This window comes from Myotis brandtii, unplaced genomic scaffold (assembly GCF_000412655.1).
Source record: "Myotis brandtii unplaced genomic scaffold, ASM41265v1 scaffold36, whole genome shotgun sequence".
Classification (NCBI taxonomy): Eukaryota; Metazoa; Chordata; class Mammalia; order Chiroptera; family Vespertilionidae; genus Myotis; species Myotis brandtii.
The window spans coordinates 6,428,315-6,452,883 of NW_005363836.1; the positions used below are offsets into that span (position 1 = coordinate 6,428,315).

The following is a 24,569-nucleotide window of genomic DNA, read 5'->3' on the forward strand; positions in this document are numbered from 1 at the left end:
GTACAGATTTCTGTGAGCTCACAGAGGCTGATGCTAGCAGAAGTTTAAAGAGCAGGGAATTCAAATCCATACCCAGAATATATCTACCTCAGTGTGGACAAACTTCTGCCCACTCTGAGATAGTCCATGTAACAGACCTGCACCCTGGGGAATGGAGGCACCAGCCCAGTTAGTGGCTGAGAGTGAATGTAGGTCTCTGCTGTTGCTAAACGAGGCGCTCAGCAGTAGCAGTAGCCAGAGCAGAACTTGGTAAGGAGAAATCCAACCTGTCGCGCCCATACATAGTCTTCACCCACTGTTTCTCGTGGACCCACCGAGCAAGCACTGGGATGGCTGGCAGAAGAAGCTAACTGACATCCACGGAGTATGGCGTTTTGCCCACCTGATTATTAAGAGCTTCCTTTGCAGAATGCTATGGCGAACGTTTGCATGGGGCATGGATATTCTGCACAGTCTGTACCCATTCAGAGAGGATTCAGAATCTAAAATAAGAAAAAGAAAAATAGAGACGAGCTGGGTAACGAGGTGATAATGAACGGTGTTAAGTTCATCGTGGGTATGCCGAGTCTGAGATTTCTGTGGGCCTTTCCAGCACAAAGGGGCCCTTCTGGAATTCAAGAGAGAAATGAAGATATTGAAATTGGGCTGCAAATGAGGTAGAGGTAACAGTGGAAACCACAGGCGGGGTGGGGGTTGAAGTTGGAGAGTTTAGGACAGGACTGTGCAGAACATCGAGAGAGGAGCACCTGGAGAAGATGAGAGTCTAGGGAAGAAAGCCCGGGGTGGGGCGGGGCAGGGCCATGAAGGCAACAGTGGGAGGAACCAGCAATTGTTACATATTGAACATTAAGGAGGGAGAAGTACAATACAGGCAGGAAAAACTCCATCAGATTTGGCAGTTAGACCATTGATATCAGTACAAAAAATCATTGCAGGTGAGCAGTGGGAGCAGGTCGCTTCAGAAAAAGGTTTGCGAATGAATACAAGGCAGGGAAGCCAAGTCAGTGAAAGCTGCCCATTTATTCAAAATAAGACCAGGAAATGAAGTAAAAAGGAGCTCTCTGTGGCATTTCCATATTAGCATTTAAAAGTGGACATAGGATTTCGAAAGTTTTTAAGACGAGAAAGCTTGAACATTTTATAGAATGAAAGGGAAAGCACTTCTATGCGAAGGGAGACTGCTGGACCAGAAGAGAAGCACCATCCCAGAACAAGGGATGGGATTCATAACTCAAACTCTGTGACCAAATGGGTGGGGGCAGGGATAACGGAGGGGAGGGGGGGGTAAATTTATAGGATGTAGAGCAGCAAGTAGAGTTGGTCACCTTCCCCCAACTTAACTTTCAGATTACAAAGCATATTCCTCTGATGACAGTAAAGGCTGACTTGGAGAGACAGGCCTGAAGAAAATTTGTAATTTTGGATGTGCAATAGTGGGGAATGAGAGGGGAAGGAAGAGAGAAATTTAATCTGGCTGCTCAAAGGCCACTGCTTTCTTACAGCCTTCTCTGCCACTTCCCCTGACAGTAAGTACAATATTAATAATGTGTTTGTATAGCAATTAAAAATAGTTCCTTTTAAAACCCCTATTCTATCTGCTAATTAGTTATTTTCATGTGTGTCTTTTAAGAATTTGTAATGCTTCCAAAAAGAATCCTCTCTTAACCCCTATTCTATCCCCTTACGTGGCACTTGTCATTTTCTGCTAATTAGTTATTTTCATGTGTGTCCTTTAAGAATTTGTAATGCTTCCAAAAAGAATCCTCTCTCTTTGTATCCCTCATAGCATCTACTAGACTGGGTAACGTAGTAACACAGTATTTCAGTAACTACCCCTATACAACAAACCAGCCTAAACTTCGTGAGTAAAAACCCAACTTTTTTCAAATTATTATTTCTTACCATTCCAGGGATCCACGTGGTGGTTCTCGCATGGGGAGCTCTCCTATGGCTGCAGACGGGACACGCCTGGAGCCTCCTTCCCTCCATCTCTGGAGGTGGTTTGGACTGGTACCTGGGCCCCAGTAGGGCTGTGGGCCAGCACACACATGCCTGGCTTCTCCAGGTGGCTGGGCTCCAAGAGCAAGTGTCCTGAGCGCGCCAGGCTGCTGCTGGGTCACCTTTCAGGCCAAGCTTTGGAAGCCATGCAGCATGACTCTGCCACATTCCATTCGTCCGAGTTCAATCCTGAAGGCCGGCCCATGTTCCAGGGAGGGGAATGTAGACCCCACCTCTTGAAGGGAGGACTGTCACAAGAATTTTCAGATCCTGCATACAGTAAGTGCTAAGTGCCTGTTGAAGCATTAAATGTGTTGAACAAGCCTCAGAAGGAAATACTAGTCAGGGTGACCGGCTGGTTCCTGTTATCTCCCCTCTCTGGGAGGAACTTAAATAGACAGAGGTCGCTATGTTCTTACAGGACCTCGGCCCTCTGGCCAGGTGAACCCTTGAGACTGACAAGGTTAATCAGTTCTTCCACAGACAGTTAGAAATGGAAATAAAGTGATTTTCCTCCTCCTAGTGGTGAAGGAGAGGATGTGAAGCTCTGAAGTCCCCAGGCATGTGAGGAGTCAGTCTCCAGGAGGGGTAAAGGCAGCATGCAGAGGAACTCTGTGATAATCCAGTCCCGGTGAGGCTCAGAGCAGACTGCCTTCTCGGGTCCACCTTCTGGGGGTGGGGGGGGGAGGGAGGTATGTGAGATGTCACAATATCCCTCCAGCAAATCCCTCTCTTTGCCTAAATCTGTCCTAGTTGGGTTTCTATCATTTGACACTTGAAAGTTCTGACTCACGTAGGGTGGGGAGGAAGAGGGAGCCTCCTCCTGGAAATGCAGTCCACACTGCGATGGCAAAGTGAGAGAGAAATTCAGAGCGATTACTACCCAGGCATCCAGGACCTGCAGTGGGGATAGACTGTCCATCAGGTCGTGCTGAAGGTGTGCTTACAGCAAAGTGGACAGACCACTGAGAGAGAAGATTGAAGGAAGACTGAGAAAAGCTTCAACCTATTTAAGTAGGAGGGGAAAATAGAAAAGAGAGACAAGAGGGTCTGCGGGTTGAAACTGGACAGTGTTGAAAGTGAAAAGGAACTGTTACCCCAAAAAGACATCTGCTACTAACAGAAGGGAACAGGGCCGTCCAAGGCTAATGTAACCCCTGGGCCTGAGTGAAGGTTGAAAACGAGCCAGGCAGAGTTCTGCCCAGCGTAGGACAAAAGGCTGACTTCCTCTATGTGCCAGGCGCTATATGATGTGCTTTACATGTGTGACCTTAGTTAAGGACCCCTAGGTGTCCTACATGGTTCCTGCCAGCTGTCCCTGAAACTCTAGCACAGGAGAGGACCACAGAGCATGGGTCGTATCACATGAGCCGCCCGCACAGGCCCCTGACCGGGTGTTCCTCGGGCAAACCCAGAATCCTCTGAAGTCTCCGAGGCTGCAAGCAGCCCAGGCAACAGGAATGATGGGACCACCTTTCCGTGTTTGAGGTAACTGAATTTTTAATGATTGGTTTCTTAGTCACACCTTCATCGATTATCGATCCCATTATTCAAACGTATACACAGTTAAATTAACCCAAATATTTCAAAGCACATTTCCAAAAGAGTGAAAATTTTGCACTGAAAGAAAAAGAAAGAGACTGGTGACCAAGATGTACTGTCCATGAACTGAAAGACTCTATTTATGCAGCAGATACACATGCAGGCAGGGCAGGCGGCAGCAATGAGGTACTGAAGACACTGCCTCTGTGATAAATGCCCTCGGGGAGGAGACATGACAATGAAGTAATGAGGCTGATTCCATGCAGAAGAAGTGCACACCGATCTCATTATAGCCATACCTTGTGGGATGTTTATAAAATATTTCTTTCACAAGTTAAAACAGTATCTGTTACAGATGGATTTAATTTTGGTAAAATCAATGAAAAAAGTTGTATGTTAATGCAACATTTGTTGTAAAGATTCCAGAAACACATGAGTCAAAAATTCAAATTACGATTCTCACAGTAACTGTGACTGTGCTATACAACATACATAATGGAAGAAATGTTACCCACATACACCACTGTAAAAAACACCCAGTAAGCAGAAACAAGCTGAGTTATGCTTGTTGTGGGAACCATCGTTCTCAACTAGCGAGGATATATAAAAATTGAAATCATAAATGCGTGCATTATTTTATGTACTTAATTCGAATTTTTCTTGATCCAATTTAATCAGCTTTGCATCCAAACTACATTTACCTTTCATAAACTGCAAATGAATGTCTTTCATAATTTGCGAATCTGCATCGTTGGTTTCCTTTACTCACACAGGCTGCCTTTGCAGAATGGCATCAATATTCCCCGCCTCTCCCCCCAAAGGTCACGACGTGCCTGCCGGGATCCATTTCTCTACATCCCTTTCCTCCCTGAAGAACACCGTAGGGGAGGGTAAAAACACCAAAGAGACAAGAATCACATTGAGTAGCTTAGAAAGGTAAATAAGTGCAACAGAAAAGAGGGCACCGGTACCGTTACCTTCCCCCTTAGCAACTTCCTAAGCAAAAATGAGACAAATAACACCACCATATAGTTAGTTTCCAAAGTGATTAGTCATAACATTATCTCATCTGATCCTCACAACAGAGAGACAAAAAGAAAACACGTTTTGGTTGTTTAGCTCTTTGTGACTCCAATAGAATATATTTAAGGTTGTGCTTTTATGTTAGCATTTAGAGACTGGGCCATTTAATTGCACTTACAATATTACCCACTTACCATATGCAGAGAAGGTACTTATTATTGAAAGCAGAGTATACTTTATGCAAAAAGATCATGGTTATGAGCTAAATACTTAACATATTTTAACTTTAACTATATTCTGAAAATTCAATAATGAAACAGAAAGAGCTAAACCTGCCCTTTGCAACTCCACCTGGACAAAATGAATCCTGTGCATTACATCCAACACTTCTTGTCCCAGTTTGATTTTAACTAAGAAGGGCAGCTAGCACAACCTCTGAAGAGGAATCCTTTTACTTCCCAGCAGTCTTTGCCATCAGGGCTTGATTCATTCCATTCAAACCGAATTACTCTGATTCAAGAACAGTCACATTTCCTCTAAGTAACCCCACCCCACCAGGTCATGACCTGGGGTGTACAAAGGGTGAAATGGTCAAACTTCTTTGTCTATTAGCACTACTATAATTGGTTATTAGAATTTAGGTCTCCCCCGACCCCCACCCCCTCCTACGTACAGAAGGATCCTTTTCCACATAATGAGGTAAAATTTTCCCTTCTTCATCTTTCTAGTGCACCAAAGACCAATTAAAATGAAGATCCAGAGCTGGCAGGAAGCTTCAATATCACTTGTTCTAACCTGGGAGAGAACACAGTTAATCCTCTGCTTGTGAAAAGTATGACCACTTTGCATATAATTAGAGGGTAATAACTGAGTGCTAAAAGGAAAACAAATCCTAAGAAAGGGGCTTATTGTGGAGAAAGAGTTGTCTTTTTAATGTTACCTACCATATACAACAGACCTTGCAATGAATAATGATTGACACATAAGTTTTTGGATAAAACATATAATCACATGATCTCACTCATTTGTGGAATATAATGAACAACATAAACTGATGAACAAAAACAGATCCAGAGACAGAGAAGCATCAACCAGACCATCAAACCTCAGAGGGAAGGTAGGGGAGGATGAGGGTAAGGGGGAGAGATCAACCAAAGGACTTATATGCAAGCATATAGGCCTAACCAATGGACACAGACAACAGGGGGGTGAGGGCATGAGTAAGGGGGGATAGGGGGTAATGTGGGGATAAGGACACATTTGTAGTAACTTAATCAATAAAAAAATTAAAAAACAAACAAACATAAAATCCAAATAGGTATTCCATGGGACATGAATATGCAACTTTCAGGGTTTTCCCCCCTTATCTGTGAAGAAACAATATCTGGGGCTGACAGCAAAGCATATTCTGAATACTATTTCCAGTTATTAGAAGGTATGAAGCTGGCAGGTAAATGATGGAGATAATGGGCTCTTGGATCTTGTCAGAGACCAGAAAAGGGGCTATTTACTTACTGCCTTATGTGATAAGCCAGTCAGATGTAAAGGCAGGGCTATAAGCGTAAATCCTCCATACAGTCCATCCACTTTATGGGACTGTCGCAGGAAAACTATGGATCCAGCCAGTGGGCAAGGTTTATCTTAAACAGAATGAAACAACCGCTCTTTCAATAGGGAAACTGAAGCGAAAGTGGTCCATTCTAGATGATCACAGAATGAATGAATGCTTAGAAGTATAAAATGGTTGTTTCTCTTGAGAAGTCAGTATGTGAAATTCCCAAAGGTCTTAAGCAGTGGTTCTCAACCTTCTGGCCCTTTAAATACAGTTCCTCATGTTGTGACCCAACCATAAAATTATTTTCATTGCTACTTCATAACTGTAATGTTGCTACTGTTATGAATCGTAATGTAAATATCTGATATGCAGGATGGTCTTAGGCGACCCCTGTGAAAGGGTTGTTCGACCGCTGAAGGGGTCTCGACCCACAGGTTGAGAACCGCTGGTCTTAAGTTTTCCAGATAAACTGACAGCAAATAAGGTCTTGAAGACTGCCAGTACCATAGATTAAGAAACTAATTTTTCATATTTACTTAAAATTAAAGCTACAGAATTCCATGAGTGACTGACAGTAAAATATTCACATATTAAAGAATGAACCAAAGGACAATTTTGGGAACAAGGTAAGAGGTCCAACAAAAGAACACTGTTAAATAAATTACAGTACATTCATAAAATGGGTGCTCTGCAGCCATTCCCAATGTGTTCTTGCAGAATTTCCAAGGAGAGGCAAATGGTTGATAACATATTGTGAAATGAAAAGCGAGATTACAAAATGGTTCTATACAATCTCTATTTTAGACCCACAAAAATAAGTACATAGAAAAAAGACTGGGAGAACATACCCAAAACTACGATCAGAAATTAGCTCTGCTGGTGAGAATTTAATGTCCTCTTTTTTCTTTTCCAAATGAAAAGGGGCTAACGGGAAATTCTTTCTTTTTCAAAATGAGTCAATAAGTATATTCTGACCTCTTTGTCCCATTTTTTTAATAACACACCAAAGAAAAACATGAAAATATATTTAGCGGCATTTAACACTTGCATTAACAATTATTTTTCTTTAAGTTAAAAAACAATAGTGCACCAAATTTAGTTTCCTTATATTTTTTGCCAATTCATACAAGAGCAATGAATTTTTAAAAAGATATGACATAAATTTTTATCCAAGATTGTAGTCTTCCATGCAGTCCTCTTTATACATCATCGCGCCTAGAAAATGAACTTCATGTGCTTGATTCCGTAAGTTTTGAAGAAAACCATGATGATGAGTGCCCACAATCCCAGAATAAAACCCCCAGGAGGATGCCAATCTTTCAGCTTTGGTTTCTGCAAAATAAGGATGACATCACATGGTAAATTTAACAAGAGGCAAAGAGTTCAACAATGGGTAAAGCAAATACTAACAGAAAACAGACATTTCACAAGCTATGTTTTAAGGGGGAGTAATTTAGCCAAATTAAATGTCTTAAGATAGAAACAATGGTGAAGACTTCAAACCAGATAAATATCTCAAGGTGGCTCTTATCAACATCAGTTTCAAATGATATTTTGTTCCCTCAAAGGGGCCTTCCCTGACCACCCTACCCAACCATCTCCATTCAGACAGGTTATTCAGTAGCCTGACAGTCCTCATTTTGAATTTACATGTTCATTAGTTTGTTGGTTTTATCTGTCTCTCCTATTAGACAACAGCTCTATGAGGGTCATCTTGTCATATTCCCAGCACCAACCTGCACAGTGCCTGGCACATGGGAGATACTCATTCAGTACACTAAGTCAGTAGAAAACAAAAGCTACCCAATCCATTTATCTTGACATTCAACAAATACTTGTTTGGGGGCCAGTGCCTTTGGTCATGTTACTCCCTTGAGTTAGAATGCTCCGTACTCCACTGTGCCTATTCAAAACGCACTAACTCAAATGCCAACTCCTCCAGATTTTCCCAGCTGATATATGCTTTTCTTTTCATCTGTAGCTCCTTCTACTTTTACTTCCATTATCACAGTTATCTTTATTGCTTATCTCCCTGTAAACTTCCAGGGCTCAAATTCTGTCTGAGTCCATTTTACATCCTCTTCTCCATCCCCTATGCCTCAACACTAAGCCAAGTGTCTTGTATGTTTTCTTGCCCAACAAGGACAGGCAAACCAGTCTTCCTCATTTAACTGTCTTTCAACAGCTGCACTATGGCCCTGAAATTGGAGGTCTGTGAGTGACTGTGATCTCTTTATGAGTTCTACTTCATGAATTACTAGCTAAGATTGTAAGGTTGTTATGATGAGAATCATATTTTAGACTAGAGTGGCGAGAAATTGTAATCTGAACTTTGCTTCAGTCATCATGTAAACTCCATCCAACAAACGTTCACAAATCTCTTAGAACAGGGGTCCTCAAACTTTTTAAACAGAGGGCCAGTTCACTGTCCCTCAGACCGTTGGAGGGCCGGACTATAGTTTAAAAAAAAACTATGAACAAATTCCTATGCACACGGCACATATCTTATTTTGAAGTAAAAAAACAAAACAGGAACAAATACAATATTTGTATTTGCATGTGGCCCGTGGGCCGTAGTTTGAGGACCCCTGTCTTAGAAGAATCCACATCTTATGGTTTGGTTTTCCCTTATATAACCAGGACACTTAACCTCTTCACTTTTAGTAGTGCACGTTAAGAAATGTGGTGTTGTTGTTTGTTTTTTATACTTCATCTCTTTAAAGTGCCCCCAAACCGGGCATATGGAGCATGGTAGCAGATGATCCTAGTTTAGCCTAGCAAAACCACATTGATGCCTGCATGCCAATCACTGGGAAATGTGTAACCACCTATTCTTCAAATGCAGATCTGAGAAGATTGTTCAAACCTAAGTAATCAGTGAGAGGCATCCACCTGTTCTGTTGGCAAACACCAACAGTGCTCTAAGGGGCGGGGGGGGCAGGGGAAGGTGAGGTTCAGGAGTAAAAATACGCCCACACAGAGAAAGAAATATTCTAAAGATGCAGAGAACATATCTCTGAATAAGATTTAATAAGGAAGCAAAAGATAATTTAGAAAAATTTTAGTTGAGATGGACTTGAATAAAGATGGACAAGGAAAGGAAAAGATGCACAAGGAACCAAAATATATTTTTCTTAATGTTACAGAGAGAAAAATAAAACAAGATACAAGGACAACAGGCTAGATACAAAGAGAGGTGGGTAACATAATTTTGTAACAGCAAATTAAAATCTACATTGACGAAAAAGATAGTGTCCTAAGGACATCATTGAGTCCTTCTTTCACTTAATTGTGAAAGACTGTGGCAAAAAAAACAACACCCCAATTCTCCATACTTCCCTGCGTCTACAGCCTTTGCAATACGTTGCTTTATAGCAGCTCTCATCAAGAGGTGGAATCTATCACCCAACCGGCGTGGCTCTGTGGTTGAGCATCGTCAACCTCTGAACCAAGAAATCACGGTTCAATTTCCCTGTTAGGGCACATGCCTGGGTTGTGAGCTCAATCCCCAGTTGGGGAGCATGCAGAAGGCAGCTGATCGATGATTCTCATCATTGATGTTTCTATCTCTCTATCCCTCTCCCTTCATCTCTGAAATCAATAAAAATATATATTTTTTGGAATATATCCACTGAGATGACAATGTGGAAGGAAAAACCCTAAAATTTTATTTTCATAAGAAAATTAAGTTGCATACTTGTAACCTCGGGTTTCTGAAACAATGGTATAAATACTGGTAAGAAGAGTGTGAAGGGCAGCTAATCGACCCCTTGTCCACCATGAACTTTGTTCAGGTCGGGGGAGGTCTGTCAAGATACTCCCCTCTGACCCTTCTAGAATAAGAAATACTCATTTGAGCTAAATTTCACAAAGAACTTCTTCAACCACCTGTCGCATCCTAACAGTGTTTACAGCCAGCCTTTGATAGAGCTGTCCAGGAAAAATACTGCTGTACTGTCTCCTGGAGGTAAATTTCACACATGTCTTTCCCATCCAACCCCCTCACTTTAAAGGAACTGCAGGGATGCTCACTTCTGGCTCTTGCCTATAGTCTTCCTGGAAACAGACCAACTCCACTTGTCACCATGCCAGGAATCGCTCTCAAGGAAATGAAGTGGGGGGATCTAGAGACTAACTCCCCTAGCTTCCCTCTATCCTTCCTCCTCCCAACTGCAATCTAGGTCGGAGGCCTCGTTCCTTTCCATTTGAAGTTAGCCATTTATGTCATTCAGATGTTGCCCCCTTCTGGAGAAATGAACATCTCCCAGGATCTTGATGCACCTTACCCATGGTAAATTTGCAAAGCAATTCATCTAATCTAGAATAATTAACAATGATTTGTTTTTAACTGTGATTTTATTTTTAATAGAAAGTTGACCATGATTTTTCCTTAATCATGACCTTTTTTTTCTGTGATAAGAACACCCACTATTAACATTATTAATATGGCTCTGGAATTTCTGGCCAATTCAGATATAACATTTAGGAAGGAGAAGTAAATTCTCATTATTTGCAGATAGTTTGATTAGTTATCAAACAACTCAAAATAAACTTATAATTATTGATATTAAAGAGCTCAGACTTAAGATAAACATATTTTAAAAACCGTCCCAATATGCCAGTAAAAACAAGTAAAAAAAATAGAAAAAATTACAGTTGCAATAGCAATAAGAAATATTAAGTAGCATGAGATATAAGGCAAACAATCTGTATTACTCTATAGAGAGGGGTAAATAGTCCTGAATATAAAAAGGAATATGATAAAGCCAATCTATAATGTTGTTCTGATGCAAAATACATCAATGAAACAGAATAGAAAGTAGGCGATCAGCCCAGTATCCAAGAATTTAGTATACAATAAAAACTATTACAAGCCAATAGGCAAGGTGTTCTAACAAAGGATTAACATTTGGGGGGAAAAAAATCAGTTTTGTTTCTAACCCAACACTATAAACCAAAATATAGTTTACATGACTTAGAATTAGATGAAAAAATATTAGATGGGGGGAAATTTTTTTTAATTACTTTTGTAAAGTGGCACCTACGGACACATCATAATGGGGCTACGTTAATCACAAAGGTGGAGAGAAGTTACAAAGGAGTTCATGTGGAGAGAAGAACAGGGGTCCAAGGGCCAGCAAGCTGGGGGGACTGTCAGGTGGGTGGCTACTCAGGAAGGACTACTTGGGAAAGCTGGCTCTTGAACGAGGTCTCGAGGTATCGTAATTGGGTTGGTGAAGAGGAGGGGATCACACCCAGGCAGTGGCACATGGAGCAAAGTCATGGTGATGAGAAAAGCCAGCATTAGGAAAAGGGTGATGCCCCAGCCTGGGCTGGTGCAGGAAGATGATAAAAGCTCCACGAGGGTAGAAACTGGCATCCTCTTTGTTCACTGAAGAAGCCAAGACCCTGGCACTTAGGAAACCCTGTTGAAAGAAGTAGCAAGTTTGGGCCATGGAGAGTCATTCTGTGAATGCCCAGCTGTGTGTTGGGATTTGAGACAATGAGAAGCCTTGAACCAGTGACTAACCACAGGCAAATGGGGTGAAGATATAAATTGTAGGAGAATATGCACAGTAAAGGAAGTCATAAGTTTAAAAACAATGAATAAAAACAAGGAAGAAAAGGTGAAAATATTTTTATAAAAAACTTTTGAAAAGATCTACATTTTGCAAAATGGATAAGTCAAATGAAAAGGTAAATAAATAGGATAATATGACAGAAAGGGGGTTGAATTCAGTACATGAATATTTCCCAAAAATTAATATGAAAATATACAAAGATTTATCAATAAGTGGGAAAAGAAAATTGTTGAGAAAGGAATAATTATGAGTGGTTAATTAATATTAGAAAAAAAACCAGTTTTCCTGGTCACAAAAACAAATTAAAAATGATATATTATTTCTTTCTCTTTTTAAAATTAAACTAGTAAATGTTATTAAGGATGGTCTACTTTTCAGGAAAGTAATCTATTAACATGTTCAGAGGTCTTTAAAATGTTCTTACTTATTCACTTCTGGGATCTATTATACTCCTAGCTAGGACCAATATTAAAAAACTCAGAAATGGTGGCCAAAAAATTAACAAAAAGATTTTCTTCTCAGTGTTATTTATAAAATAATAAAAAAAAAACAAACAGAAAATAATCTATATCAGCGGTTCTCAACCTGTGGGTCGCGACCCCTTTGGGGGTCGAATGACCCTTTCACAGGGGTCGCCTAAGACTATCGGAAAACACATATATACAGTGGGGTCTTGACTTACGAGTTTAATTCGTTCCGTGACAGAGCTCGTAACTCAAATTACTCGTATGTCAAATCAACAGTGAACGAGTGAGACACGTGATGCTGGGCTGATGTTGTGCCGTTCACTGTGACTTTCGCTGCGCCACCTAGCGGTGGGGTATCTGAAGCTGGCTTGTAACCCGAATTTTAGCTCGCAACTCAAAGCAAAAAATCGGCCGAGAGACGGCTCGTATCTCGAAAAACTCGTTAGTCGGGACACTCGTAAGTCAAGGCCCCACTGTAATTACATATTGTTTTTGTGATTAATCACTATGCTTTAATTATGTTCAATTTGTAACAATGAAATTGGGGGTCACCACAACATGAGGAACTGTATTAAAGGGTCGCAGCTTTAGGAAGGTTGAGAACCACTGATCTATATAAATAAAATGAGAAGTAATATACATCCACATAATTAGCCATAAAAATGTTTTCAAACAATTTTAATGACTTGAAAAGATGTTTATATTGTGATAAGAAAATAAAAGCAAGATGCAAACTAAGTATAAAATATGATCTTTATTTCTATAACAATATTCAAATGAAGAAAATATACTAAAGTTTTAATAGTATTTCTCTGGGGGAAGTAGGATTAGGAATAGTTTTAATCTCTTCTCTCAATATATCTATACTTTTGAAAGTATGTTTTCTACAATGGATATGTATGTCTTTCACCATTTTGGTGGGGGAGAGGAATTTACAGAAAAAACTTGTATTAAAAGAGCCCACCTAGAAAAATCTTCATATATTCACTTTTTCCAAATTAGGAGATGTACTGCAATAACACTGTTTAGTATTTGATATCCTACTTTAAGAAAAAGTAACATCAATAGCATGACAGCAACAAAATAAAGTGCTTTTTCAGTATGTACTTAATATTCTTGAAGTATAACAATGCTGCTATTTTTAAGACAACTATAGGTAATATTTTAGACATTCTACAATGATTTTACTTACAAATGACAGATTGTTATAATTACTATTGCTTTTTGAGATATGTTAGCATAGGTAGCTAGATAGTAAAAGAAGGGAGCAAAAGGAATCAGACACTGAGAACCCTAATAAACTGGGAAGCTGAATCCAATACTGGGCCTGCTTCACTAGGAGGCTACAGTTTCACAGGCTCCCCAGGGAACCACCTGTCCATTCCCTGAAGATTACTCGGGGGAGGGATAGAACAATAAAGGGAAATTCTTCTGCTGGCACATGCCCTATTGAAGCCAAGATGGCCCAAGGGGAGGTGCTTCTACTAGGAGGCATGGACCTTAGGAGTCAAGATGGTGACCATAAAGGCCTGTCTAGCCTGGGAAAAGCACCAGATTGGATAAGGGACACAGGACCCTGGAAGATCGAGGAAATGATTGATTAGGAGGAGGATCCAACACAAGCCCACAAAAGATTGGGAAGTTGACTGGTTCGTTTCAAGAAGAGTCTAGTCCTTCCCAAACCCAAGATAATAGAATCCCAGCTTAACAAAGAGCCTCCTCTCCCCCTCCCCTCCCCTCCCCTCCCCTCCTCTCCTCTCCCTGATAACCCATGCTCAGCACTTCCTCCCACAGCACCTATGGGGCGCTGGGGCTCAAGGAGACTGCGCGGGCCTGGGCACAGAGCCGGCCGGAGTGCAGCCGGGAACACAGAATGAGCTAGCTAGATGAGGACAGAGACATGGACTGAACCACTAGCACAAAATGTCTGGACACTGGCCCTATTTCTGGGCCTGATGAAGACAAGGCTGAACTTTTCCCATGGCAGGATGGACAGAGATGAGACACCAGAGCTGAACCCAGGACCACTGCCTCTTCCCCTCCCATACATAGGTCTCCCAGAATGCTTTCCTTGCAACTCCGTGAAAGGACTTCATTTTCACCAGCAACAAGCTCATATTTAATATAGTTTATAACTTCATTTGTGTCCTTATTAGAGCTTCTCATAAAATGACTGTATGTAGTTAAGGTTCTCTACTGACTGCTATTAAGTACACTTTTTTTTTTTAACCTTTCACAATAACAGTGATAATACAAAGGTGAAAACCATACTTAAACACTGCAATGTGTCATGAGCAAACACTTAAAGGCTCAAGGGCCACCTATTATATAAATGCCTAATACTTCAAATTAGATAGGTAGCTAAGCAACACTGCCCTGCCACTTGGGAACAGTATTCAGTCTCTTCTTTCACATTGCTGGGAGAACATTACCACAGAATTTTAAAATAGTTAACGGACCACAGATCTAAGTATTAACTTTATGTAAAAAGAGAAAACTAGGATTTTCATAATTGTATATATTTATTGGCAAGCAAATAAAAATTTTCAAGGTTTCAATGGGATGCTTTTCTTAAAATATAATAAGCATATCAGTTCAGTTAGACTGTATTTTAAATAAGGTCACAATTACTTTAGAAAATATCTTTTTTTAATTGTTTAATCAGTGATATGTTAGTATATCTAAACTACATCCTTTCTATAAAATATAATTTGTACTCTTCAAGTGATGTTAATGATATAAATCAAAGACATCCTATAAAACCCCTTCCTCCTGAGTATGCACAGGACTTGTGACTATGATGGGATATCGCCTGTGATTAGGTTAATTACTTTAGGAAATAACTGTTTTTAATTGTTTAATCAGTGATATGTTAGTATATCTAAACTACATCCTTTCTATAAAATATAATTTGTACTCTTCAAGTGATGTTAATGATATAAATCAAAGACATCCTATAAAACCCCTTCCTCCTGAGTATGCACAGGACTTGTGACTATGATGGGATATCGCCTGTGATTAGGTTACATAATTGAGCAAAGATGAATGGATTCTGAAGATGTAATGAAGGTCCCTAATCAGTTGGCTTTTAGTTAATCAAAAGGGAGATTATCCTGGGGGAAGGAGCTGACTTAATCAGGTGAGCCCTTTAGAGGAAGGTCTCAATAACAGAGACAGAAATCAGAGAGACAGATACACTAGGAGCAGACAAGATGCTCTGCTGTTGTGGAGTGGACCTGGGGAAGGAATGGCAAGCAGTCTGCAGGAGCTGAGGGCCTCAGTGAGTCCTACAACCATGAGTAACTGAATTCTGCCAATAACCAATAAGCTTGCTCTAGGACCCTGCGCTGCAGTTGAGACTACAATCTAGTTGACACCTAGACTGAAGCCTTGTTAGGCGGTAAGCACAGGACTAAGCTAAGCTGTGTCCAGACTCCTCAGCCATGAAAACTGTGAGATAATAAATGCTTTAAAATCACTAAATTTGTTTGCTATGCAGAAATAGAAAACTTGTAACGAAAGTATTCATTGCATCCGATACTTATTCCTCGGATTCCTTGGGGAGAATAACTAATTAAGATATTTACTAAATATGTTTTTAAAAAGTAAAGAGAATGAAATATTCTAGTCTAATTCTTCCCACTCTTCCAGATCAATTCTCTAAGACCCTGCTCAAATATCACCTCTAGATGAAGGCTGTTCTCATACCTCAGTAAAAATTAATTTCTGCTTCTCTGTGCACCAATGGCCAACTAATGGGTGTGATTCTAATACATTTTGGTCTTACCTATTTCTACACCTTAGGAAGGTCTCAAGCTTTGAATACAATAAGGTAATCAACTTAATACTAGTTTCCTCTTGAAATAAGAAATATAAAATATTCAAATACAAATAGTAAATACACATTTACTAGTTTATACTCTTGGTTTTATGACTTAAGGAAAAATAAGAATTGCACTAATCAAATAATACAATCTATTTAAGAAGTCCTAGTGAGAAGTTAAAAATATTTCTTTAAAAATATGCAAAACAATTTGAAGTTTGAACTACATGAATTTATTTTTTAGTTCTTCAGTAAGAGATACAGCATACATGATTAAATGTTTCAATCTCCACTTTACACTGGCACACAGAGGTAGGCACAACTGACTGGAGTGGAGAGGTCTTTGAAATCATACGCAAATCTTATTATTTAAAGCAAGAAATACCTCCACACACATATGCTTTGATTTTTACATCTACATAAAAATGGCTACCTTAAAAACTACTATGATTTACCTTTTTTTGTAATCCATGTAGCAAAAGAAGTTTTAAGTGCATAATAACAGGCATTATTATGCACTTTCTGCACCTTTAAGGTGTATATATTTATTTCCTACACATGAAAGATGGACCTAAAATGTTTTCCTAATAGGCTGACAGGTGCTTTTAAAATTCAGAAGTGCTATTTTATTTTAAAGCTAGAAAAATCCCTTTGTACTGTATTGTCTTACATTTTTCTCGATTTTTCATCAATAATAAATTCAGCAAATATTTTGAATGCCTACTATGTTCAAGCCATTTTAGCTAAGTGGCTCCTAAATATGATTATTCTTTCTTATAAAAGTAAAAATGTATATGAACATAGTTTGCATTTATGTTTGTAAGTCATGAAAAAGACCATTCTCATTTACATTTGTATAGAAAAGTTGACAAATTCTTCTTAAGTAAAATTAAGGTATACGTAAGTTTTATAAATTAGCAATGTTCATAAATATTGATGATGATAAAAAAATTATTTCAAGGTTTTTTCCTTTCTCTGCAAAGAGCCAGATAGTAAATATTTTAGGCCCTGTAGGGCATACAATCTCTATACCATGTACTCAATTCTGCCTCCTAGTGTATAACTAGCCTTAAACAATATGTAAACAAATCGGCATGACTGTGTTCCAATAAAACTTCATTTACAAAATCAGGTGGCAGGCTGGATTTGATCTATGGGCCATGGTTTTCCGTGCTCTAGAAAATTGCTATTGAATGGGTTCAGATTATGATACCCCAAAATATGCCACTGATTATTTTGAACCAAAGGCGCTTGAGAAATAGCACATGCAGAAAGGATTCCTTGACCTCTACCTTTCTATCTAAAAGTAGATCATAGAATTTCCTATGAGAAAGGTGCCTCTGCTGTACCAGGAAGAGTGAACTGGTTCTGTTTTTTCACTGCATAATGAACTTTTTTTTATTTTTTCAGATTCTCTATCTTAAAAGTAGGTACAAATATGTAGCTAGTAAACTAGCCAAGGAACAAATCACTTGTCCCTTCCCAGGATCTAGAGAAAGGACCATCTCTCACTTCCAGTACTGTTTGCCTCAACCACAGAAAGTTAACATTTATTCAAACACCAACAAGCCTCTACTAAAACACACTTCTGCCCTAATATTATGATCTATACTTAACCCTTAAGGCAAATATCGTTGGAAAACCTAAGAATACATCAGAAACTATGTGATACATTTTGATATAATAGAATATAGAAAATAAAAACATCCTTTATATTGGGCACATTTATAAAATTACAATGAATTTTAAAAGACCAAAACTCAATTTATAACTTTCATCATGATTATATCATATCTGTTAATGACAGAAAATTCATATTCATTACAAATTATATTAACAAGTCTTTACTATTTATATAAAATGTATTTTAAAAAAGAAAAATTTTATAATGTATTTTCAATGACATAGCAAAAATTTTTCTGAAAGCCTTTTGTCTTAGTAACTAAGATGATAAAGTTGTAATGCAAAGGAAGTAAAGTTAATTACTACCAAGCTCTTAATATTCAAAGTAACACCACAGGTCAAATGTCTAATATTCATTAGGGATGTTTTCTTTCTAAATGTAATGAACTCTAAATTACTTTGACTTGTGAAAGAAATGTGTGTTTGTCTAGTTGTTTTTAATTACTGATTGTTTACTTTAGTCATGTGTAGCTAATCCTCAAGTCCACTCATACAAATTAGAGATCATCAGAGCTCTTTGACACTCATTTTTCTTACAACTTTGTAGAAATCACAATCTATTTGGCTGCCCTCCGTGGTGAAGAAGAGACAAAGAATTAGTACAGGAAAACAGTGAATGAGTTGTATTCCAAATGTGCTGTTTATCATCAGTTTTACAGAAATCAGAAAAGATATTTTTGAAATAAAGTTACATTGTTAGATTATCAGAATAATTCACAAGGGCCTATAAATCCTTAATGTTGCTGAACTATCTGAACTAAATATGGATCCTCAGATTAGATGACCACATAGAAGAAAGTCTTCTCTTGATTCTGAGAAGGAAGCTAGGTAGTCAGGAATTGGGACCAAGGGGGAGGGAGGAAAGGAAGTAGAGCCAGGAACCCAACTAATTGGGAGTTACTAAGGCACCCCAACTGGGTGGGGAAGGAAGGGTGCATAAGGGAGACATGAGCTTTAAAATGTATGAATGTTGCTAAGACAGGCAACTTGCAGATAACCAGTCATAAGACAGTTATTAAGACGTATAATCAATCCCAAGAATGTTATTAAGACAGAATTCTTTGAAAGGACCAATCAGGAGCTAGCAAGGCAAGTATCTGCCCCTAGATTAAAAAGCACATGCTTCCTCTCTTTCTGGCATGCAATGGGTTCCTGATGTTCCTGTGGCGGAGGAGCACATCCCCTGTGCTCACGTGGCTTATGGCCATGTGGGACTCTACACGTAGACCAATAGACTTTAACATCCAACTGTAACATGGAAAGGAAGCTCTGGACACTGGCCTGCTCCTGAAACCCTCGCTACACCTTTTCCAGGACTGGCTTCCTTAATAAACTTTACTTCCACTAACCATTTTTGTCTATGAATCTATTCTTCAGTTTTGTGAGACAACGAACGCGGGCTCAAACATACCACAATTTGGTTTCAAATCAAATGAGCAACTATTGATAAAATTTTAAATAAGCAAAGCTAACCTTTGGCACCCTCTCCTATCCCTTTTTGTGCCATAACTCTCAGATCTCTACCTTGTCTCAAGCCCTCATTGGAGAGCCAAACGGTTGGGGTGGAGAAAGAAATCAAGAATAGAATTATGAAGAGGATGACTCTCTTTACAACAGATTCTAAATAAATGGATACTCATGTGTTGAATATTGAGCTAGCTCAGTTGATATTTCTTCTTCCAAAATATGGTTTTAATTAACCGTACATGTATTACATCTGTTGACACCTTATTCATCAAATGTCCTGGGGACCAGTTCCTTCATAAAAACTGTTACAATGCTCACAGGAGAAATGGCTTTGAACTCAGACCTACATCCAAATTCTGGCTTTGCCACTTACAAGTAGGAGATCTTAGGCAAGTTACTTAAACCCCTCTGAACCTCAATTTATCCAAGTATAAAATAGGAGTGATAACTTTTTCAATGGTACTAATTATTTCTCATGATGATTATGATTAACTGTGAAATATGATGTTTGTACCTGTTTACAGGTACACAATAAATATGAAAAGGAGTAGATGAATTTCAGAAACATTTAAGAAACAGAATAAAAAGGAATTTAAAACCAATTATATATGAACTAGAGGCCCGGTGCACAAAATTCATGCATGGGGGAGGGAGGGGCCCCTCAGCCCAGCCTGCACCCTCTTGCAATCCAGGACCCCTCAGGGGATGTCCAACTGCTGGTTTACAGGCCTAAACTGGCAGTCAGACATCTCTCCCGCAATCCAGGACACTGCATGCACCAGTGACCATACTTTTTATACAGGTGAAAGGCATCTTGCTGTTGTATGGGCAGCTACATTTTTTTGCCCTGATTATAAAAAGTAGTACATAACATGATCCTTCTGAGGCAGTAGTATCATTTTCCCCATCTTATGGGTGGAAAAACTGAAGCAGAGAGAAGTTAAGTAATTGGCTTTGTCACACAATTATAAGTGTCAGAATCAGGGCTGACCACAAAATGTGCAAGCTTGAGTCCATGCATGTCATCGCTGCATCATCCTGTTTTTTCAATGTTAGAGTAGCCTTGCCAGATTTTAATTTTTAAATATAAGAGACTGTTCCCAATATATAGGTAGGGTCCCTAAGCCTGGCCAGCAATCAGGGCCTACCTGGCTGGGTGATCAGGCCCCCGCTGGCACCGGCTGGCCTGGCACTGCCCGCTCGCCCCACCCCCCACCGCTAAGCCTGGCCAGCAATCAGGGCCTACCTGGCTGGGCGATCGGGCCCCCGCTGGCACCTGCCTTGGCTGGCTGGCCTGGCACTGCCCGCTCGCCCCACCCCCCACCGACTGGTCCTTCTGCAGGTAGTTCCACCATTTGGTTGATTTGCATATTAGTGTTTTATATAGATAGATTTTGAGAGAGAGAAAGGAAGGGATGAAAAGAATAAAGGTTCTCTTAAAACATAATAAGAGAACCATTAGGAAAAGGTTAAATTCTGCTTTAGACAATGTATTAAAGACCCAAGTGAAGCTATCTTACAGGCAATTAAATGTTGTTCTGCAACCCAAGAAGGAGATGAGAATATTTGGGGGCCACCAGTATGTAAGTGAAACTGAAAACCATTATGGTAGATATAAGAGTAGGGAGTGCATGTTCAATAGGAATTTGTACAAGAGAATCATAAAGATAGGTCTAGGAGGAGATCAGCAAAGGTTTTTCAAATGAAGAAATCAGAGAGATGGGTATAAAACCAGTATACAGTGGTGGTCCAAGAACAACAACAAAAAAAGAAAACAACAACGAAATGAGTTTTCAGAGAGATTAATAGAGTTCAAATCTACAAAGAAGTCAAAGATTTGGATGATATGAAAATTGGGAAATTTTAGTGCACTTTGCAAGAACAGTTACAGAGCAGTTGCTGGGATACAGACTATAATAAAGTAGACTGAGGGGGGAAAAGGGAGTAAAATGAATAAAACTAGTTTATTCTTTTTATTGTGGTAAAATATACATAACATAAAATTTACCATATTAATCATTTTTAAGTGCACAGTTCAGTGCCTTTAAGTACACTCATACTGTTGTGCAACCATCACCACCATCCATCTCCAGAACTTTGTCATCATCCCCAACTGAAACTGTACCCATTAGACAAAAACTCCCCAGTCCCTCCTCCCTCAGCTCCTGGTAATCATTATATTCTATTTGCTGTGTCTATGAATCTGCCTAATCTAGGTGGAATCATATAATATTTGTACTTTTTGTTTGGCTTACTTGACTTAGCACAACATCGTAAAATTCAAGCACTTGTCAGCATATCCTTCCTTTTTAAGGCTGAATAATATACTGACACTATATACCACACTGTTTACCCATTTATTCACTGATATACTGTGAATAATGCTGTTGTAAACATTGGGGTACAAATATCTTTTTGAATCCCTGCTTATAATTCTTTTGGGTATGTACTCAGAAGTAAAAGTGCTGGATCATATAGTAATTGTTTTAATTTTTGGAGGAACCACCACACAGTTTTCCATTGTGGCTATACCATTCTACATTTCCACTGCAAAAGGTTCCAATTTCTTCACATCCTCAGCAGCACTTATTATTTTCTGTTTTTGTTATTTTGGTAACAGCCATCCTAATGCATGTGAAGAGGTGTCTCATTGTGATTCTGATTTGCATTTCCCTATTGATTAGTAAAGCTGAGTTTCTTATCATGCGCGTATTGGCCATCTGTATATCTTCTTTGGAGAAATATCTACGATGTCCTTTGCTCATTTAATTGGGTTGTTTTTCTGGTACTGAGCTAGTCTATTTTTAAAACATCAATAAGAGAGAAAGGGGAAAGAGTGAAGCTGGAAGGGAAAGCAGGATTGAGGAAGACTTTTTAAAGCACTTTTCAGCAGTGGGGAGTATAAAGACAAGAGAGAAAAGCATAACTGATGGAACAGGTTCCTGACTATGTAAGCAAGGTTATCGCTGATACAATTCACACACGTCTTCCTTTGAGGTGGACAGAAAGACTCATAAAGATACAAATAAGTTTGAAGGTACATTGAAAGTGTATTAAAGGTGTTTTTGCCTAATGACCGCAATTGTTCTCCAGACTTAGGAGGCTAAGTCTTAAGCTGAGCTTTAAAGAGGATAGAAGTGTAACAAATATCGGGAACAGCTGCTATGGAAAACTGAAGAATCTAATTAGATATATCCAGCAACACTTAACCCAGATGAAGCTGTCACTCTCTTCACTGTTGTTATTATTGTTACCGTTACCATCATCATATTTCCAATGTATGATCTGCAAAAGAAAGACTAAGAGACTTGCCCCAAATCAAGCAGTCACTAAATGGTGATTTTGGATTCAATTCCAGTACACTGTTTGTATTATATTATGCTGCTTCCTAAGAAATGCTGTAATGAACATAACGGTTTTAAACATAAATCTTTCTGTCATAATTGAATCCCTTCTTCTGAATAAAATCCTAGAGGTAGAATTACTATTATTATTTATAAATTCACACAAATAAATGACTTCTAAGAAAGGCTGCATTAACTTATATTCCCATCAGCAATTTATGAGCATGTCCATCTCACTGCATCTTCACAAACATCAGCTCTTCTCACCTTTTAAATGTTTAGACATTTGGTGAAAACTGGTATCTGTTTTTATTTTAGAACTAGAGGCCCAGCCTGCACCCTCTCCAATCAGGGATCCCTCTCACAATCCTGGACCACTGGCTCTAATGCTCCCCTGCCTGCATGCCTGGTCACCCCTAACTGCCCCCCTCTTGTCGGCCTGATTGCCCCTCACTGCCTCTGCATGCCAGCCTGATTGCCCCTAATTGCCCACCCCTGCCAGCCTGGTTGCCCCTGACTGCCCCCCCTACCAGCCTGGTCTGCCAACTGCCCCCCTCTGCCAGCCTGGTCACCCCTAACTGCCCCCCCATAGGCCTGGTTGCCCCCCACTGCCCCCTCCGCCGGCCTGGTCACCCCTCACGGCCCCCCTGCCGGCCTGGTCGCCCCACACAGCCTGCTTGCTCAGTCGTTTGGTCGTCCCTCACTAACCCCCCTGCTGGCCTTGTCATAGGCAGCCATTTTTTGAGGGCATGAGGGTTAATTTGCATATTACCTCTTTATTATATAGGATACTTAATGACCAGTAAGGCTCACACCTTTCATTTCTAATAGAGAAATTTAATATATCAGAAACTCTGATGACAAATTTATAGGTGGACAATATTTTTTAAACTTACATAAAGCTGAGGAAATAGTATTGAAATATTGGTCAGTATTTTCAAACAGCTTCACAGTTTCATTTATTCCTTCAAAAGTGACATTTCTGAAGTGACTGTCAGAAGTTATAATATGATAGCTGAGATTAATCTATATACATTTAAAACAATATCCCAATTGATATTTAAAAATAGCACATGGCCTTTAAGTAGTTTAATTTTAATTATCTGCCTTATAATTTGAATGAAAATAAGTGAACAGTAATATTATTTTTCACTAGACTTCAGCTTTAAAGATGCTATAATTAGGGAAAGCTTTAACATTTTAAAGCAATCTTAGTCCTTGGACAGGGGAGTGATATTATCAATACCTGGAAACCCATCAAAAGGATTCAGCAACCTTTTGATGAGTTTCCAGATACCGATAATTCAATAGGCACATTTTTAAAATGGTGTCAGAGATTTTCCACTTGATAGACATTTTAGTCAACCTTTAGCCATACTGCGGTAGGCCTTACTGGAATAGAAAAACATTAAAATGCCAAAATAACTATAGTAAAACAATATAAAGAGTTATCATAAAAAAGGACAGGACTGAAAATGGTGGAAATCCATTTGCATAGCTGGAAATGCAGCATCCAAGACATCTCAGAATGTAGAGAAGTGAGAAGAGAGTATGTTATAAAGGGTCCCGACTTAGGATAGTTTAACTTATAAATTTTCAACTTTACAATTGGGTGAAAGTGATAGTAAGCATTCAGTAGAAACCATACTTCAAATTTTTAATGTTGATCTTTTCCCAGGCTAGTGAAATGTGGTACAATACTCTCTCATGCTGCTGGGCAGCAGTAATGAGAAGATTTTGCCCAAACGCAGACTAATGTAAGTGTTCTTAGCATGTTTATGGTAGGTGAGGCTAGGCTATGATGTCTGGTAGGTTAGTTGTATTAAATGCATTTTAGACTTAACAATATTTTCAACTTATGATGGGTTTATTGGGACCTAATACCACTGTAAGTCAAGAAACATCTGTATACTTATTTTTAAACTAGAGGCCTGGTGCATAAATTCGTGCGGCCTGCACCTTCTTCAATCAGGGACCCCTTGGGGGATGTCCAATTGTCCCCCAAGTTGGACATCCCTCTCACAATCCTGACCGCTGGCTCCTAATCGCTCACCTGCCTGCCTGCCTGGTAGCCCCTAACTGAAC

At 39.4% G+C, this 24,569-nt stretch overlaps 1 protein-coding gene across 1 annotated transcript in view; it reads right to left on the minus strand.

Moving 5' to 3' along the window:
• Positions 1–6,640: 6,640 nt before the first annotated feature.
• PIGK (phosphatidylinositol glycan anchor biosynthesis, class K) overlaps positions 6,641–24,569 on the minus strand; it is a 99,925-nt gene continuing 81,996 nt past the window's right edge. The window contains exon 10 of the mRNA XM_014544358.1: positions 6,641–7,450. Within this exon, the coding sequence (XP_014399844.1) occupies positions 7,334–7,450 (117 nt within the window). The 3' untranslated portion in view covers positions 6,641–7,333. The remainder of the gene's footprint in view (positions 7,451–24,569) is intronic.